Source organism: Pongo pygmaeus, chromosome 21 (assembly GCF_028885625.2).
Source record: "Pongo pygmaeus isolate AG05252 chromosome 21, NHGRI_mPonPyg2-v2.0_pri, whole genome shotgun sequence".
NCBI classification, from domain to species: Eukaryota; Metazoa; Chordata; class Mammalia; order Primates; family Hominidae; genus Pongo; species Pongo pygmaeus.
The window spans coordinates 13,339,443-13,358,557 of NC_072394.2; the positions used below are offsets into that span (position 1 = coordinate 13,339,443).

At 42.8% G+C, this 19,115-nt stretch overlaps 1 protein-coding gene and 1 pseudogene across 1 annotated transcript in view; one reads left to right on the forward strand and one right to left on the reverse strand.

The window, feature by feature from the left end:
- The window catches only part of DTD1 (D-aminoacyl-tRNA deacylase 1), a 173,169-nt gene that overhangs the window by 33,397 nt on the left and 120,657 nt on the right, over nt 1-19,115 (forward strand). The window contains exon 4 of the mRNA XM_054468180.2: nt 1,237-1,343. Within this exon, the coding sequence (XP_054324155.1) occupies nt 1,237-1,343 (107 nt within the window). The remainder of the gene's footprint in view (nt 1-1,236; nt 1,344-19,115) is intronic.
- Nucleotides 15,797-16,743, reverse strand: LOC129022053 (double homeobox protein A-like; annotated as a pseudogene).

Sequence of the window (19,115 nt, forward strand, 5' to 3'; positions counted from 1 at the left end):
TTCAGCCTCCCTGAGGAGTGCAGTGACTGAAATTTTCTACTAATTGTAGCCATAATTTTAGCATGCAATTAAACACATGATTTCCTTCCCAGCTGATGTCTTTTTAGTTAGTCTGACATGGATGAGACAAAAGCTCTGTTGATTTGAACGGCCACTTTAATCTGATAGGACGTCACGGAAAGTCATCATTATTTGAGCACCTTTGACTATCCAGTAGGATCTAGATTATTCTTGCTTATAAACATGGCCAACAGCTTGGGTGCTTCTAATACAATTTCCAATGCTACTGTCTGTGGGCCAAAGAAAGCTGCCTGTTGGCATGCCCATTTTGCTGAGTCCTTCTGAAGTTAAGGCCACTGGTAGGAAAGACTCGGAGATGGAATTTGTGAGGTTGTGGTGGCAGGAACAGAGACTCATGGAGGTCACCCAGGTTGCGGAAGGACCTCAGGGTGTGAGGCCTGCCTGTGACCCAGTAGCCCAAAAGCAGTGCCTTCCATGGAGGGAGATGGAGAGCTTCACTGCATACAGTGCAAACATGGCCTTCCAGAATGCTCTGTGTTTGCCTTCCCACCATGTACAGTCCCAGTAACCCACGTTCTTTCCCACCCTTGGTGTTACCAGACCTTTTATTTCTTGCCAAATCTGTTGGTCACGCAGCAGCATCTGTGCTACTTAATCCTGCATTTCCATCCCTCTTACAGGGCTGGCCAACTTTTCCTGTGTTGACTGGCCGATCCTCCTCCCGGTCAACCTTCTCCCACTGTGACCCAGGTTTTGGATCACGCTGATCTAGGTGTTTGATGTGGTTTGGCTGTGCCCACACCCAAATCTCATCTTGAATTGTAACTCTCACAGTTCGCATGTTTTGTGGGAGGAACCTGGTAGGAGGTAATTGAATCATGGGGGCGGGTCTTTCCTGTGCTGTTCTCGTGATAGTGAATAAGTCTCACGAGACCTGATGGTTTTAAAAACAGGAGTTTCCCTGCACAAGGTCTCTCTCTTTTTGCCTGCTGCCATCCACGTAAGATCTCATTTGCTTCTCCTTGCCTTCCGCCATGATTGTGAGGCCTTCCCAGCCATGAAGAACTGTGAGTCCACTAAACCTCTTTCTTTTGTAAGTTTCCCAGTATTGAGTATGTCTTTATTAGCAGTGTGAAAATGAACTAATACAGTGTGCATTTGGATGGAGTAATCTGGTGTCTCCATCTTTGGTAACTGTTTGGATTGCTTTTTCAGATGGCAAGTTTGGGGCCTACATGCAGGTGCACATTCAGAATGATGGGCCTGTGACCATAGAGCTGGAATCGCCAGCTCCCAGCACTGCTACCTCTGACCCAAAGCAGGTAAGCCTGGAGTCTGGTGCCTGGCTCCGTCCCTTGGGTACCTGTAACATCTCTTTAGTCCCTGGAACAAGTCCTCAGTCTGAAGAAATACATCACTGTTGCAACCTTGTATTTATTTTAATGCCTGCCTTCCCAAGAGTGCATGTTTACAGTGCACTCCTGAGTACTGTGGCGGGTGGGTACAGCACTTCTCCCTTGCCTCCTCCTGCCTTTGAATTCCAGAGGACGTGTCCTGTGCAGAGCCAGGTTCTTCCCCTGGGCTTCACTTCCCTTGGCCAGGTGCCATGGCGCCCACCTGCCCCTGGGTGGCAGCAGAGCAATGGCCCTGGATTGGCCGGTTCACCCATTCCGAATGGTTACCTGAATTGGGTTTGGTCCCAGGTGTGGGTAGATGTGCCCCCCAAGGTTTGCTGTAAATCTCCGTTTTTCTAAAGCAATATCTGACCTGGATTTGCTGCCAATTTGTAAGCTTTCATGAAATAAAAGTTAATCAAAATAGAGAAAGGAAATATGTAATAGTCTTTGGAACCTGCGTGGTCTCATAGATGCTTAGCATACTTATAAAGGCTTAATTAATGCACTCACTGGATAGAGACACGTAGGGCCTGGCAGGCAGAGGAGGAAGGACTGAGCAAACATTTCCGTTCTTCCTTCCTGGTCTCCCTCCCTTGCTAGGATGCTGTGATGGCCAGTGATGCAGCGGTAAGGGGACAGCATGATAGAAACGTGAAGCTGGGCAACCTGTTCAAAGCCAGATTTTTTTTTTTTTTTTTTTTTTTTTTGAGATGGAGTCTCGCTCTTGTTGCCCAGGCTGGAGCATAATGGCGCCATCTTGGCTCACCGCAACCTCCGCCTCCTGGGTTCAAGCGATTCTCCTGCCTCAGCCTCCCGAATAGCTGGGATTACAGGCGCCCACCACCATGCCTTGCTAATTTTGTATTTTTAGTAGAGATGGGTTTTTCCATGTTGGTCAGGCTGGTCTCAAACTCCTGACCTCAGGTGATCTGCCCGCCACAGCCTCCCAAAGTGCTGGGATTACAGGTGTGAGCCACTGCGCCCGGTCTTTTTTTTTTGAGACAGGGTCTTGCTCTGTCACCCAGGCTGGAGTGCAGTGGTGCGATCATGGTTCACTCCAGCCTCGACCTCCCAGGCTCAAGTGATCCTCAAGTGATCCTCCTACCTCAGCCTCCTGAGTAGCTGGGACTACAGGCATATGCTACCATGCTGGGCTAATTTTTGAATTTTTGTAGAGAGGGAGTTTTACCATGTTGCCCAGGCTGGTCTTGAACTCCTGGGCTCAACTGATCCACCTAGGGCCTCAGCCTCCCAAAGTGCTGAGATTACAGGCAAGAGTCACCATGCCTGGCCAAAGCCAGATTTTTAAAGTGGAACATAATCTTTCTTTTTTGTTTCTGTATTATTCTCATACTGCTATAAAGAAATACCTGAGACTGGGTAATTTATTAAAAAAAGAGGTTTAATTGGCTCACAGTTCTGCAGGCTGTGCAGGAAGGATGGCTGCAGAGGCCTCAGGAAACTTACAATCATGATGGAAGGTGAAGGGGAAGCAGGCACATCTTCACATGGCCAGAGCAGAAGAGAAAGCAGGGGAGGTGCTACACACTTTTAAACAACCAGATCTCATGAGAACTCACTGTCATGAGAACAGCAAGGGGGATGTCTACCCCCATGATCCAGTCACCTCCCACCAGGCCCCTCCTCCAATGCTGGGGATTCCAATTCAACATGAGATTTGGGTGGGGACACAAATCCAAACCATAGCAGTTTCTGACTCTCTTTGTATTGAGGAACATATCTGATATAGTAGGCTAGACTTCAGTGGTAGTAACTGAGGGTCTTGGAATTACTAATGACATTAAAAAAATCACAAATGAAAAGTCCACATGAAAATGTAAGCTTTTTATTGTGAAATAATTTGAGACTTACAGAAAAGTTGAAAAAACAGTTTCCATATACTTTTTTACCCAACTGCCTCTGATTTCAATGTCTACATAACCATAGTACAATAACCAAGACTTTGAAATTAATGTTGATATAGTACTATTATATTAACTATATTATAAACCTTATTTGAAGTTCACTAGGTTTTTTTTTTGTTCGTTTGTTTGTTTGTTTGTTTTTCAGACAGAGTCTCGCTCTGTCTCCCAGGCTGGAGTGCAGTGGCGTGATCTCCATTCACTGCAAGCTCCACCTCCCGGGTTCACGCCATTCTTCTGCCTCAGCCTCCCAAATAGCTGGGACTATAGGCACGTGCCACCATGCCCGGCTAATTTTTTTGTATTTTTTTAGTAGAGACGGGGTTTCACCATGTTAGCCAGGATGGTCTCGATCTCCTGCCCTCGTGATCCACCCGCCTTGGCCTCCCAAAGTGCTGGGATTACAGGTGTGAGCTACCGCGCCCGGCCAAAGTTCACTAGGTTTTTTTAAATGTCTTTTTTCTGCTCTGGGATAATGCAGGATTCCACACGGCATTTAATTGTCATTTCTGCTTAGTCTTCTCCAATCTGTGACAGTTCCTCAGCCTTTCCTTGTCTTTTGTGACATTGATACTTTTCAAGAGTACTAGTCTACTATTTTGTAGAATGTTTCTCACTTTGGGTTTTCTATGATTATATTGAGGTAATGCATGTGGACAGGAATAGGAAATAGCACAAAAGTGATCTTGTGCCCTTCATAGTGCATCCTACCAGGAGGTATGTGGTATTGATTTGTCTTGTTACCGGTGATACCAGCCTTATCACTTGGTTCAGGTGAAGTCTACCAGATACCTCCATGTTAGATGAAGTTCTAACCTCTCTCCCCTTGTCTGTCCTCTGGCTCATTCACAGCAGACAGCTGTCTTTCAGCTTTGCAGGGAAAGAAGCCAGCAGATGGCACTGACTCTGCTTCTCTATCCCACTTCTGCCACCGTGGTAGCAGAGCTACCCTTTCCTGGGCTGAGGCCAGCCTCTCCCTGGGGCCAGGACCACCTACATAATTTGAGAGGCCCAGTGTAAAATGAAAATGTGGGGCCCCTTGTTCAGAAAATATTACAAATTTCAAGATGGTGACATAGAGCATAAAACGAAAGGTGGGGCCCCCCTGAAGATGGGGCCTGTGTGACTGCTCGGCTGTGGGGCTAGACCGACCTGGGCTTTGGAGCCCTCCCCTTCCACCTCCTCAGCAGCTTCCTGGAAGCCCTCTGTCCTCTTGTTGGGTCTGTCTGCCTCTCACAGTCATCCATCTTATCCCATTGGGTTTTAAATATGCCCAAATGTCTTCAATTGAGAAATGCTTCCATTTCCTCCCTTCTGCTCTGCCTCAGTGTCCTTGGGTCTGTAAAGGTTCTCACCGAGGGCCCCAGTGACCTCACATTGCTTTATTTCATGCCCATTTTTCAGAACCCCTTTCTTGCCACTGCTGCCCGCTTTTGCCCTGGAAATGGCTGGAGCCGTGTTTCCCAGGACGCCATTCTCTCTGGGTTTTCATCTTGCCTCTGGCTACTCCCTCTGGTTTTATTTGATCATTATTCCATAGTTTTTATTTATTATTCTGCTTTAACTCTGTTTTGAGAAAAATTTTAGTCTTTTTTTTCATTCTAAATATTTTTCTGGAAATGGTAGAATAGTACATTTTGCCTTTAGAATCTTCAGCTTTCTTTCAACCAGTACCCTCTTCTTGTTTAGGTCAAAGGGTACAAAGATGCAGTTATTTTGGGTGAGTAAGTCTCAAGATCTAATGTACACCACAAGGAGTGCAGTATCATATTGTGCACTGGGAGTAGATTTAGGAACTCTCAGCACACACAGAATAAAGGACGGTAACTGTGTGAGATGCTGGACATGTAATTTACTTGACTGTAGTAATCACTTCACTATGTGTGTGTAGATCAGAGCATCATGTTGTACACCTTATACAATAAATCCCTCTCCCCAAATCAAAAAATCCTCAAGTAGGCATTTTTTAAACTTCTAACGAGCCATGTTAACTTATAAGGATTAAAAAAGACTTTTAGTTATTTCTGAATCCTTTAGGAGTTTTCTCTTCAAATACACAAATTGTCTTGCATCAACTTCATTTACATGGACCAGTTTCCTAACCCCCAGAAACTTCAGACCCTGGACATTACACTGTGCTCTGCCCCTAGCTCTCCAGTAGGTGGCGGCGGGTAGGCGCGGAAGCGGCCTGCGTTAGGTCGGTGCTGGCCTGTGCCTGGGGCCTCTCTCTGCCTTTTCTTCTCAATTAGAAGGAGTTTCCTCATGGAGCAAATAGCTAATTTGCTTGCTTTTGTGTTGATAGGAGGAGCGCAGCCAAATTGTTTTTACTGATAGATAAGCATGTGTTTCTATCAATTAAGCTTTTAATTCTCAGTGTTTTATTTTTCCATTATATTCCAATCAGGAATGAAAACTGCTACAATTACATTAAAGAAAAATGGTTCTTTTGGCAAATTGCAACGTTATAGAAAAATGATTCTTTTAGCAGGTTCTTTAAAAATTTAAATAAGTTCTTTAAACTATCTGAACAAATGGACAATGTGTGTGTGTGTGTATGGATGTATATGTGTGCATGGGTATGTGTGCATATGTGTATGTGTGTATATGTGTGTGTGTATATGTGGATGTGTGTGCCCATGTGCATGTGCATGTGGGTGTGTGTGCATGCATTTGTGTATGTATGTAAGCACCAAGTGTCGTTTTGGTATTTGATGCTGTGCTAGGCACTGTGAGGAAGAGAAGGAACTGCTGCCGCCCAGCCTGTGCAGCCGGGGATAGATTTTGGGTAACATAAACCTGAAAGGTTAATGACAGTGAAAGAGGTGGACAGCATAAGACAACTTAGGAAAGGTTACAAGACCATTCAGTTTGTGCTCCTCCTTAGAACTCTTCAGTGCCTTCCAAGTGCATTTTGCTGAAGCCTTGCATTCCTTGCTGTCATTTCCCAGGGCCTGAGTGACCAGGCGTCCGTGGCCCTCTCTTGCATCCTCTGCGGCTGTCTTTCTCTCCATCCCTATGCTTCACCTACTGCATCTGCTGTTGCCTCCTCTCCCTTGCTGAGAAGAAGGTCAAGCTCTTTCCTACCTCGGAGCTCTTGTCTCAATTCCAGGGTCTCCCCCTCCTTCTCCAAGATTCTCTGACCCCCACAGTTCCCAGGAAGCCCCTTCGGCTACTCTACTCTGCCCTGTTGCTCTGACGGTGTATTTCACAGACTTCACACCATCTGCTGTCATGGTCCACACCACTCATAAAACTCAAGCTCCCTGAGTGGTGTTCACTGCCCTGTCCAGGGAGGTGTGTGTGGGTGGGAGGAGTGGTGTTTGTTTAGCAGTGGTGCTCACAGCTGGTGGGCTGTGGTGTCTATGAATGTCCTGAGTTCAGAGAAGGCCATTGTCAACTGCTGTTGCCTCTCAGCTGAGTGGGCCTCCCAGGGGACTGGAGGTTTTAGCTGACCTTTAAGGATATGGAAAGTAGAAGGGATTCCGAATTGTTGTTTTCAAATTTCTACTTCAAATAAGGGTAGATTCTTATTTTCAAGAATCTCAGAGCTCTACTTATGTGATGCAGCTACTGCTGGTGAAGACTGAGCTGGTAAAGGTAAACAGCAGTTTGCCTTTCTAACTGGACCGCTGCTTGTTTGCAGAACTGGCTGCTGCAGCATCTGTATGCTTTCCATGCAGCATACCCATCACATTATAGGCTGCTGCGTGGGTTTCATGCTATGTCCTGGCAGTGAGAAGTTGGAAGGAGAGCATTACATTCTTGCTCCAAACGACATATTTCCAAAGGGAACAGGACATGGAAGCAGCAGCAGAACCAACTGACTGCTGTTTTGCCTGGTGCATTTTTTGCAGGAGAACACGATTCTGGTAGGAACATCCTGCCTATTATTGCCTAGTGCATGATTGCTGGTGCATGAGCTCTTCCATTGTTGGCTAGATATTGGGAGATTTTAACACCCTAGCCTGCCATTTCTATGATAGAAGCTTATTCTTGTCTTGTTTTAATCTTAAGTGCTCTTCCCCTGAGTAGGGCTTGTTTTCTTGAGCCTCACATGGATGGGGGGTCAGATGGAGGTTTTTCCTGGTGAGAAGGGCCATTTGGTAATTGAAGTACTCTTCCCTGGGGCCTAGGGCCCACTTAGTTCATAGTGTTGCCATTAATTATTTACATTCTCATTTATTTAATGCCATGGAAGACCTCATTAAATTGAAATGCTGGAAGGAGCTAAAAAAATGAACTTTCAAATATATATGTTTGAGTTAACAGACGTGTTTATTGACAAATCACTGGGATGAGTTGGCTAGTGAAACACGGTGCCTTTAATTTTACGGAGCTATTAATTTTATGCTCCTCTGAGTATCACCGTTGCTCTGTCCATAATTTTCTCTGTATACTTGTCTTATCAGCAAGCATTAATCCCTGTGCCTGGACCTTGGAATGTCAAGATTGAGACATTCATGGCTTCTGTAGGATCTGAAAGTAATATGTAGGGTAAGGGGGTGTAGGGGAAAAGAATTCCATTTGGTTTTATTTATTTATACTTCCAGTGACAGGGGCAGCCTTTTCATTACCTGCTGTGGAATCCAGAGGTGAAATGAAGGACACATGAGCACACAGGTGGCTTGCTTCTACCAGGTGGCCCCATCACAGGTGCACAGAGGGGAGCTCTCACTTGCTGCATATTTCAGTTTGGGGGACAAATCAAATGAGAAGTACTCTGAATATAAGGAAGAATTATGTTGTTGCTAATAACTTTGCATCTCTTCATGGAAGAACAGTTATTTAAATGTACTCCTTTTCACTCTATTTTTAGGCTTGAATTCTAGATTCTAGCTCCCTAATTGTGGTTGGTTTCAGCTTCAGTGTTCACATGGCCTGAACCAAGCTCGAGTTGTTGACTTACTGCAGGAGTACGTTTTAAAGTCTGGTTGCCAAGATGGTAGCCAGATCCTGTCAATTACTCCAGTAATATTAGTTCATTTTGTCATATTAATTTATTGAACAAATGCTGACTGAGAGTCCAGCTTTGTTTATGCTGAAGTATCACCAAAACAGAAGTGGGAACTCAGCGAAGCATCCTCATTACAGAGTTGTTGGTGTTGTGCAGTCTTTGTCAGTGACGCTGACTTCTGGGACCTAGGCTGCCACATGGAAGGCCTCCTACCAGGGCTAGGGCACCACCTGGCCAGACCTCTCACCACACGTGGAATCACACCTGGATTTCTCCTTTCTGTCTGAACACCTGCTTTCCATGAATTATGAGATCAGCTCAACCCTCTGGGGAGTGAGTTGGGTGTAGAGATGGTGGGGCTCCTGACCTCACTCAGCCCAGCCCACTGCTCTGCACAGTCAGAATTTATCCTGAGTCCTTGTCAGTGCCTGGGGGAATGCCTGCCTATTGCATGAATATTTGGTATGAAAGGGTGGGAGCTTAGTAGATGTTTTTCTTCCTGGTGGAGAGCTGCAAGGGATCACTTTTATCACTTTAATTTGTTTCCAAATAGATGGTTGTCCTAAGTCAGCTCATAGTGGGCTTAAAAAGAAGCCTTTACAAGGCTGGCATGACTGGCTCTTTGTTGGGGACCCGTTGATGAATTGATTAATCAATTGACTTTCACCTTACTATCTTAAATCCATAGCACGGGTTAAGGAAATTGCAAAAATTGAAAAGAGTTTTTTTTCTCTTCTATTGGAATATGTCTGGTAAATTAAAAACTAGGATCTGTTTCTTTTCTACCATTGACACATAAGACATTTCTAATCTCCAACCAGAGCAAAACATCTGTTTTGCTTTAAACCAATCTCTCAGGACACTAATAGGGTAGTGCATTTAAGGTTTAAGGGCTTTATTTGTTTGTTCCTGTATATGTGTTTTGGGCAGATTCCTAGTTATTTTAATCTTATAATCTCATTTGTGTGTGTGTTAAAAAAACAAACTCCTTACCTTACTGACTTGACCTGCCAAAGATTAACAGCATCCTTTTTATTCTCAAGGGAGAGAGGTAGAGTTTTTCCTTCCATGGATTTATACATTGTGCATAGCAATAATTTAGTTAAACAGACTCAGTATTTTAATTGGGAATTCTTAGCTTGTTAAGTGATTTACCAGGAGCTTCATAGTCCCGGGTAATTGTAGAAAGATGTTCTGCCAGTCAGTGGTGTTTTGTAGAAAACCTTGCCGAAACATTTGCATTAGTAATGGAGAGAGAATGAAAGATCTGGAAGTGATAGAAATCTAAAAAATGCAGCTCTTGCTATACTTTTTTTGAAGGTATAGATAAAACCCTTATCTACACAGAGGTGTTTGCCAACTTGCTGCAGTATAGGTGTAGTCTGTAATGACTGATGAGGTAGTTATCTTTTTTAATCTTAGTCTTTAAGAGAAGGTTAGGATGGGCCAGTGGGGTGTGAATTGGATCAAGTAGACTCTTAGGGGCTCACAGACTGGCCTGAGCTTATCCCACAAGTTTTGTGTGTGTGGATGTGTGCAAGTGCCTTTTGCTGGGAAAAAGGGGACCAGGACATTTGTCACATTCTCTGGAGGTCCCAAGAAGTGAAGAGGCTGATGGACTGGGGCTGTTGTGTGCAGAGATTACACATTCTTTCTCTACCAAAGTTATCCAGGGGTTGGTGGTAGTGTTCCTCAAATGGCAGACTGAGGACCACTGGCATCAAGCCACCCATGGTGCTTACTAAAATGCAGAGTCCTGGGCCCACCCAGGTTTTCTGAGCCAGAGTTCCTGGAGTATCTGGATGAGGAAGGCAGAAGAGTAGCCCATTTATGTTTCTAACCAGGTCCTTGTGTGCTCCTAAGCACACTGACATTTGAGAACTACTGGAATAGAGAGAATCAGGCCTTGCAGTGATCATCTGCTCCAGGTGTTGGTTTCTTCTGGACCACCCTGCCCTGCCTTCCCCACCCCCAAATGTCTAAAAATACTTTACAACCTATGTTACTGCAGCTGCCAGGAAATAAGAAGGCTTTGCTTGATTATTGAGGTCACATGTGAGGCTGTTCTTATTCATCAATGAGCCCTCAGTCTCCCAACACCCCTTCCCCCTGCCACACAGGCAGTGATGAAAATGTTTCCAGAATATGGTGCCTTCTCAACACAATTACAGATGTGTCAGGGAAAAGCCGATGCAGCAACAACAGCTCAATATGTTAGTGACTGATGATCAGCCGCTCTGCTGGGTGACATTGAGACATGTGCTGTGGTAATAACTTTTTTCCTAGGAGAGATGAGCCCAACATGTGGATTGCTCAATGAGTGGGCAAGATTGTAGCAGTGTAGCCACTTTAAGACTTGTAGTTGAAAGTAATTTATAGTTTTCTTGGCTTTCTGAGTACCAGACATGGAATGCCTTACTCATCTGTCGAAGTGTTAATGGAACTAGAATAAAAACCCAGGGTGATCGACATCTTAGCCTCTGCATGGAAATTGTAATTTAATGAAATGCATGAATGTGGAGGCTTCCATGGGCAGTTCGCTGATCATTTACATTTAAACACACATGGGAAATTGTTAAGGGCTCATATTTTATGATGTATTATTACCTATTCAGTTCATGGTAAAAGCTTTTCACAATGAATTGTAGACTAGTTTCCTGCAGATTATTTATTGTTTCATGAGTAAGTGTCACAATTTTTTCTCCTTTGTGTCTCTGCTCATCCACCTGAAATGAACTCCTTCCCCTTCTCTACCTGCTGACATCTTCCCCATCTTTTAAGCTTCATTTCAGATAGGTAGCTCTTCACACATGATGCTTACCTCAGTGCCCATCCAGGCGAGGCCTTTCTTCCTGCCTTTGGCTCCCCATCACGTGGTGTGGCAAGGATTTCATAGTGGTAATGCCCTTGAATAAAAAGCTCATGCTCATTTGTTTGTTAGTTTGCTTGCTTGTTCATTTATCCACTTATCCATCCATCCATATGTCCATCCATCTGCCCATCCATCCATCCATCCATCCATCCATCCATCCATCCACCTGTCCACTACCTACTCATCCCATACCTTCATCCAGCAGATTGTTATTGGGTGCTTGCTCTGTGCTGGCCCTGCATGTAGGTCCAGCACTGAACCAACATTGTACCCTCATGAAGCTTCCATTCTAGTGGAGAGACAAACAAAAACAAAAACAAAAACAAGTATAATTTAAAATTCTGATGATATAAAGAAATCAAACAGGGTTAGGTATAGAGAATGCTATTGGCTAGAGGTCCCTTTAGGTACAAGTGCTAGGGAAGGATGCTGAGATAAGAGGGAGCCAGTGAAGACTGAAGGAAGAGTGCCAGACAGAGGGGTCAGCAGATGCAGAGCTCTAGGGTGACTGGTGGAAGAAAGGCCAGTGTGGCTGGAGCTTGGAGGGTGACAGGCAGAGGGGCAGAACCTGAGGCCAGAGCTGTGACCTGGGCTTGATGGAACAAGGCCTCATGGGCCAAGGTAAGGAATTTGGCTTTTATTGTTAGTAAGCCAAAGACCTATTAGAATGTTGAGAGCTCTGATTTGTGTTTGCAGAGATGGATGAGACTAGGTTTAGTGTAGACTCAGGATCGGGGGATGTGTGGCTTGTGACAGGGTGGCAGAGAGGACATTTAGGAGCTGTGGAAAGATTCTGGATACACTTTGGAGGCCCTCAACCACTCTCATGTTCTGCCTTCCACAGTAGAGCTTTTCTGTCAGTGACTCATGTTTGGTTCTTTCATACTGTGGCTTGAGCATTAGAGAGTAATATTGTAAAGTTCAGCCTCCCACAGTTCACTGCAGGAATGACCCCATTCTTGCCTCCAAGGCCAGCATGGTGGAGGGATTCCATGGCATGAGTTTCTATGATGACATCAGACATTGGACATCAAGGAGTGCGATGCTCATGCCTGGTTTTTAGTGATCCTTGGGCACAGTCTGGACACAAAAGCCAGAACTTGTTTGATGGTTTGTTTTTTTTTTTAAGGAAAAAAAAAAAAAAAAAGCAAGCAAGTTCAGGGAAGCAGCTTCCTTTTTCCTGGTCAACATGAAGCCAAATGTTTCACTATTGTCCAGTTTTCCCCCAAATACAAAAACGTTAATTATAAAAAGGTACTGTAAAAAGCCCAAGAAACGTGTATTGAATTTGATTTTTGTATACTATTGTAGCTAATATTTTCAGGGAAATTTCTAAATGTCTGTCATAGGAGCTTGTCAGAAAAAGAAAGATTTATTTTTGGAAAAGTATGTTTCCTGGTGTTCATTGAGCTTGGAAATTATGGAAAGTCATTGTCAGAAGGGAGGCAGCTGCTCCAGAGGCGGAGTGGAAGTCAGGACTGGAGAAGGTTGTCACACTGTGGGCTCCAGCGTGCCTCTTGCTGCTTGCTGGTCAAGAGTCTCGCAGCAGCCACTTTATACCTCACTAGCTCCACCATCGCAATTATTTCTGTCAATACGAAACACAAAAGAATGGCATGTCTATGAATATTTTTCACATAAGATATATTCCTTTGACTATTTTCCATAAAATGTGAAGTCAATTTCTTTTTCTATTTTTAATCATGAAAGTGAAGCCCGGAAGCCTCAATTTCTGTGTAATGGAAAGTTCTAAGTTTGTGGCCTTGTTTCCATTTTCCACTTCTCCTTTGCTAAGTCAGGAACATGATACTCACATAATATCCCCCGGGCAGTGGCTCTGTTCAGGAATTGCATGGCTGATTGACTGCAGAGGAGGGCAAAGGCTATTATTAACCATTCGTGTCATTGTTGGGTCATGAAACCTTCAGGGGATAAGTATAAGTTCTATAAAATTTCATTTTGAAATCCAGACCAGATCTGGCCTTATGCTCTGAGGATTTTTTTCTTTTTTTAAGTTTCATGTTGTCCCTTTGCCCCCTTCATTTTCTCTTGGGAAGAGTCTCTTATTATCATAATTACTACTTGAAAAAAAATTCCAAGCAAGAAAGCAGTGTATTAACTGGAAAGTAACAATTTAGAAATGTTATTTTTTAATAGTAAGCTTTTATAGTATTCCTGGGTAGAAAGGTATTTTTATAGAAACAGTTATTTTCCTATCTTTTTTCTCATGAGTCCATAAAATAGCATTTTTATATCAATTTTTGTTATACCTAATACATAAAATCAGTATTCTTTTAAGAATTTAGAAGTTTAAGATACACCAAAAATATTTTTGACAATAACTCTCATTCTCAGAGGTAGCGCCGTTAATAAGTACTATGTATTTACTTCCAGACTTAACAAAAATATGTTTACGTACATTTACACCTGGTATCTCTGGGTGTGTGTGTGTCAGAAGATTTTTTTAAATTGTGTTAAATTGTACATAACCTAAAATTTTTAGGTATACAGTTTTGTGGCATTAGTATATTCACATTGTTATGCAACTATTATTATCACCATCTATCTGCAGAATTTTTTTTTTTTTTTGAGATGGAGTCTCACTCTGTCGCCCAGGCTGGAGTACAGTGGAGTGATCTCAGCTCACTGCAACCTCCACCTCCCGGATTCAAGCAATTCTCCTGTCTCAGCCTCCCGAGTAGCTGGGATTACAGGCATGCATCACCATGCCTGACTAATTTTTGTATTTTTAGTAGAGATGAGGTTTCACCATGTTGGCCAGGCTGGTCTCAAACTCCTGACCTCAAGTGATCTACCCGCTTCGGCCTCCCAAAGTGCTGGGATTACAGGTGTGAGCCACTGCTCCCAGACTATCTACAGAATTCTTTTTATCTTACAAAATTGAAACTTTACCCTTAAGTAGTAATTCCTGATTCTCTTCTCCCTTCAGCCACTGGCAACGGCCCTTCTATAATACTTTCTGCCTTTTGAATTTGACCACTCTGAGTATCGTATGGATAATCATATGGTATTTGTCCCTTTGTGACTGGCTTATGTCGCTTAGCATAATTTCTTCAAGATTCATCCATGTTGAGCCTTATGTTCATAGCATGTGTCAGAGTTTTCTTTTTATGGCCACAGAATATTCTCTTATATACCACATTTTGTCTATCCATTCGTTTATCCGTGCACACTTGGGTTGTTTCCACTTTTTCATTATTGTGAATAGTGCTGCTGTTAACATTGGTGTACGAATATCTCTTCAAGACCCTGGTTTTAATTCCTTTGGGTAAATACCTAGGTACAGGTTGTGGATCGTATGGTAGTTCTTTGTTTAATTTTTTTGAGGAACCACTATACTGTTTTCCACAGTGTCTGTACCATTTTACATTCCTACCGGCAATGCTCAAGGGTTCTGATTTCCCCACATCCTCACCAACATTTGCTGTTTTGTGTGTGTGTGTTTGTGTGTGTGTGTGTTTTGTGATACTAGTCATCCTAATAAGTGTGAAGGGTATCTCATTGTGGTTTTGATTTACATTTCTCTAATGATTAGTGATGTTGAGCATCTTTTCATGTGCTTCTTGGCCATTTATATATCTTCTTTGGAGATCTATTTCAGTTCTTTGCCCAGTTTTGAATTGGTTTGTGTTTTTTTATTGTTGAATTGCAGAAGTTCTTTATGTATTCTGTGTATTAATTTCTTAACAGATAGATGATCTGCAAATATTTTCTGTCATCCTGTGGATTACCTTTTCACTCTGTTGGTGGTGTTTTCTGATGTACAGAAGTTTTTAATTCTGATGAAATCCAATTTGTCTATTTTTGCTTTTGTTGCCTGTGCTTTTGATATTATAGCTAAGAAATCATTGCCAAATCTAAATCATGAAGCTTTTTCTTTATGTTTTCTTCTGAGAGTTTTATAGTTTTAGCTTTTACATTTAGATATTTGATCCATTTTGAGTTAGTTTTAGTATGGTATAAGGTGTATGATGTTTTTACTTGCAGACAGGCTGGGAGAACAGTATCAGGGACTTTATTTTCTGAAATCACTTGAGAGTAAGTTGTTGGCCTGATGCCTTCTCACCCCTGAATTCATTAGTATATTTCCTGCAAACAGGGACATTCTCTTATAGAAGCCCCAAAACAGCTGTCAAAATCATAAAATTAGCATTGACATTTTACTAGCAGCCATCTTCAGACTCCATTCATAATTTATCAGTTATCCCAAGGAGGTCTTTTATTACTATTATTATTAAGTTTATTTTCATTGTCTCAAGGTCTGCGGAACTCTGGATCCAGGCTGTCAGTAGGGTAGTGTGGTGCCTCTTGTACCTATCTCTGCCTCCTACAGTTCTTTTTATTTATTTTATTTTATTTTTTATCATAGAGACAGGGTCTTGCTATGTTGCTCAGGCTGGTTTCAATCTCCTGGGCTCAAGCAATATTCCTGCCTCTGCCTCCCAAAGTGCTGAGATTACAAGTATGAGCCACCACACCTGGCCAAGTTCTTTACCCTCTTCAGAAGGCTTAGCTTGCAGTTTCAGCAGAAGGATCGACTCCCAGGAAGACCGTGAGAGAGATTTGGGACCCAAGTTGATAATACTAAATACACTGAACTTGAGTGTTTTCACCATGTTCTGGCTCTAGAGAAGTGAGAGTTGCTAGTGAGGTTGGTGCTATTGTATGTGTCTTCTGTACCTCGAAGTCCCTCAGAGATCTTGCCCCTGGTCTTCTTTTTCTAAGGACACAACAGGTTCCCTTTTTCTCTGAAGATGAAATCTAGATCTTTGATTTTGGAACCAAATTTGGACTCTTGACTCTGGAGCACCAATTTCTTTCTTTCTTTTTTTTTTTTTTTTTCTTTTCTTCTTCTTTTTTTTTTGAGACAGAGTTTCTTTCTTGTTGCCCAGACTGGAGTGCAATGGCGCGATCTCTGCTAACCGCAACCTCTGCCTCCTGGGTTCAAGTCATTCTCCCGCCTCAGCCTCCCCAGTAGCTGGGATTGCAGGCATGTGCCACCATGCCCGGCTAATTTTGTATTTTTAGTAGAGATGGGGTTTCTCCATGTTGGTCAGACTGGTTTCGAACTCCTGACCTTAGGTGATCCACCCGCCTCAGCCTCCCAAAGTGTTGGGATTACAGGTGTGAGCCACCATGCTCAGCCTGGAGCACCAATTTATTTAGCAATTTGTTCTCTGGAATCAATCCCAGGGTATGGGTTTTTCATAAATGCCTTGTCGAGAGTGCATAGTTGAGAGGTGCTATAGGTAGTACGACACCGTCTGGCTTCTCTACCAGGTTGATCTTGCTTATGGCTCTGGCTTGACTCTAAAGTCTCAGGTCTGGTCTTTCCTGGAATCTGTGCCTAGCTCTTCGATTCTGAAACCAAATCTGGATTCTGGGTGGATCTTCTGTATTGATTTCTAAAGCAAGTTTTTGTTTGATAGCATAATCTGAGTAAAGTTTTTGATTGAAGCTATTGATGAGAATTTTCAATTAATCTTCTGTGAATTTGGTGCAACTGCGCCTATGACTTGTTGCTACCATCTTGTATGAAGAGTTGTCTTCAGCCATGCTGGAAGAGAGTCCCAAGAAGGTCCTCATAGTGAAAGGATCCAGTTCAGAATCATGCGTTGTATTTGGTTGTCATGTGTCTTTAGCGTCCTTCATTCTGGATCATTTCCTCAGTCTTTCCTTGATTTTCATGACCTTGAGTCTCTGGAAGAATACAAGCCCATTATTTTGAAGCATGTCCCTTAATTTGGGTTTGTCTGATGTTTCCTTAAGGTTAGATTCAGGGTGTGTGTTTGTGTGTATGTGTATGTGTGTGTACATGCGCTTGTATGTGCACAAGTGCTTGACAGAAATGGTCCCGTATTGCCTATGTTTTTCTGAAACATGCTTTCTTTCCCACTCCACAAGGGCATTTGTGTGGTTACATATGCAGCTAGATCATTCATTCTAACTGCAAGATGGGATTCTCTCCTATGAATATACTGCATTTTGTGTAGCTATTTTCCTTTTGATGGATTTGTGGAGTTGGTCGCAATTTTTTGCTGTTACTAATGATGATGCAAAATTACTTTTTTTGCATCTCCTTTTGTGGATCTAGATTTTCTAGGTAATAGAAAATTGCTCTTTTATAATGTTTGTTATTGTTTTTAAAATTTGAAGTATTTCAAACATACTAGAAGTACAGAGAATGATACAGCAACACCTCACTTTAGCGCATGTTGATATAGGCTCTACAATCTTTAAGTTGGTGGAATTATATTATTCAATAAATGGCTAAACTGGGAGTTTTACAGGGACTTGTTCTAAGTTAGTGTCTCACTGAGTGAGAATTATTGTTAACGATAAAATTGCCTCAAAACTATGTAGCTTTCTCCAAGAAGGAGATATTTTGGGAAAACTGTCAGGTTTAACAAACAGAACATGTATACCTCCCAGATGTGACCTGTGAATAAAATACCAGGTAGGCTCAGCCAACTTTTCTTTTATGCTTCTTTCATGTCTTTCTTAATAGAATTTAATAAAATGAAGCAGGAGGAGGAATCATCAAAGGTTAAGAATAATAGACCTGAAAGAGTTGCCTGGAACCTGTGTAGATTCATTTCTCATCTTGGTTCCTTTACTTGGCATCAGGTGAGATGAGACGTCCATTCAGGAATTCATTCCAAGTCTATTTCAGTACCCAGGATAGATTTGAGATAAATCAGTTCCATACTGAGGCGTGACATTAGGCAGATCAAGGGAAGGAGGAGGAAAGGAATCAGGTCAGAGCTCAGCTTACTTCATTCAACCGTGGCATATGGGGCTGGGCGCAGTGGCTCACGTTTATAATCCCAAGACTTTGGGAGCCCAAGGCAGGAATATCGCATGAGCCCAGGAGTTTGAGACCTGCCTGTGCAACATAGCAAGACTCCATCTCTACAAATAATAAAAAAAAATTAGCAGAATGTGGTGGTGCACGTGTGTAGTCCCAGCCAGTTGGAAGGCTGAGGCGAAGAATCGCTTGAACCCAGGGGGTTGAGGCCACAGTGAGCCATGATCGTGCGTCTGGACTCCGGCTTGGGCAACAAAGTGAGAACTTGTCTGTAAATCAACCTATCATTGAATCAATCAATCAATCAACTGTGGTACATGGAGTTCTATAAAGTTAGGTAGATAGATGAGAGAGAGAGAGAGAGAGATAAATTCGGGACTTGGAGAGGAGTGCAGCATCAGGAGTTTTATTGAAGCATCTAATTTTTCACCTGCAGAAATGGAAACAAGGAGGAACTGGTCTCCTAATTTACATACCTGCTGGGAGAAATCTGTGTGTGACTCTAGATGGCAGTGCCTGGACCAGAAGCAGAGGCATGTGGCCAGTTGTGTCTTCGTACCAGTTCTGGGAAAATGAGATAGATTTAGATACCAGCTCCTGCAAGCTTTGGAGATGTGGCCTCAATACCTAAAATGAAGTCTCTGTGTGCCTGTTGTTGGGTGTTTTTGTTTTTAATGCTTAATTGCATTCCTAGAATTCCCAGGTTTGCCTGTTAATAGTGGAATACTATACAAAGGAACCACAGAGGTTTCTTAACATTTACACTACATTGGAATCCTATTCCTGGCTGAAGTGGTGTTTTGCAGAAATGTGGCATTCATTTTTATGTTTTGGTACCTGGGTTATGGGTAAGGATAAAAGGTCTGTGGCCTTCAGCCTGAAAAATAACAGCAACAACAGGAACCACACCGGGAGTCAGTTTGGGGCTTTGATGGGTTCCTTTTTCATAGTGTTTTAAGGACTATATATTTCAAGGCGCTAAAAATGAAATGTCAGTATTTTAGCATATGGCAGAGTGGACATGTTTCAGTCATCAGTTTAAGATTCTGGGCATAGTGTATAAATAGTAATTCTGAGGGTATTTTTTCCTTCATCCTTCCTAGAGACGTGGAATGCTTGG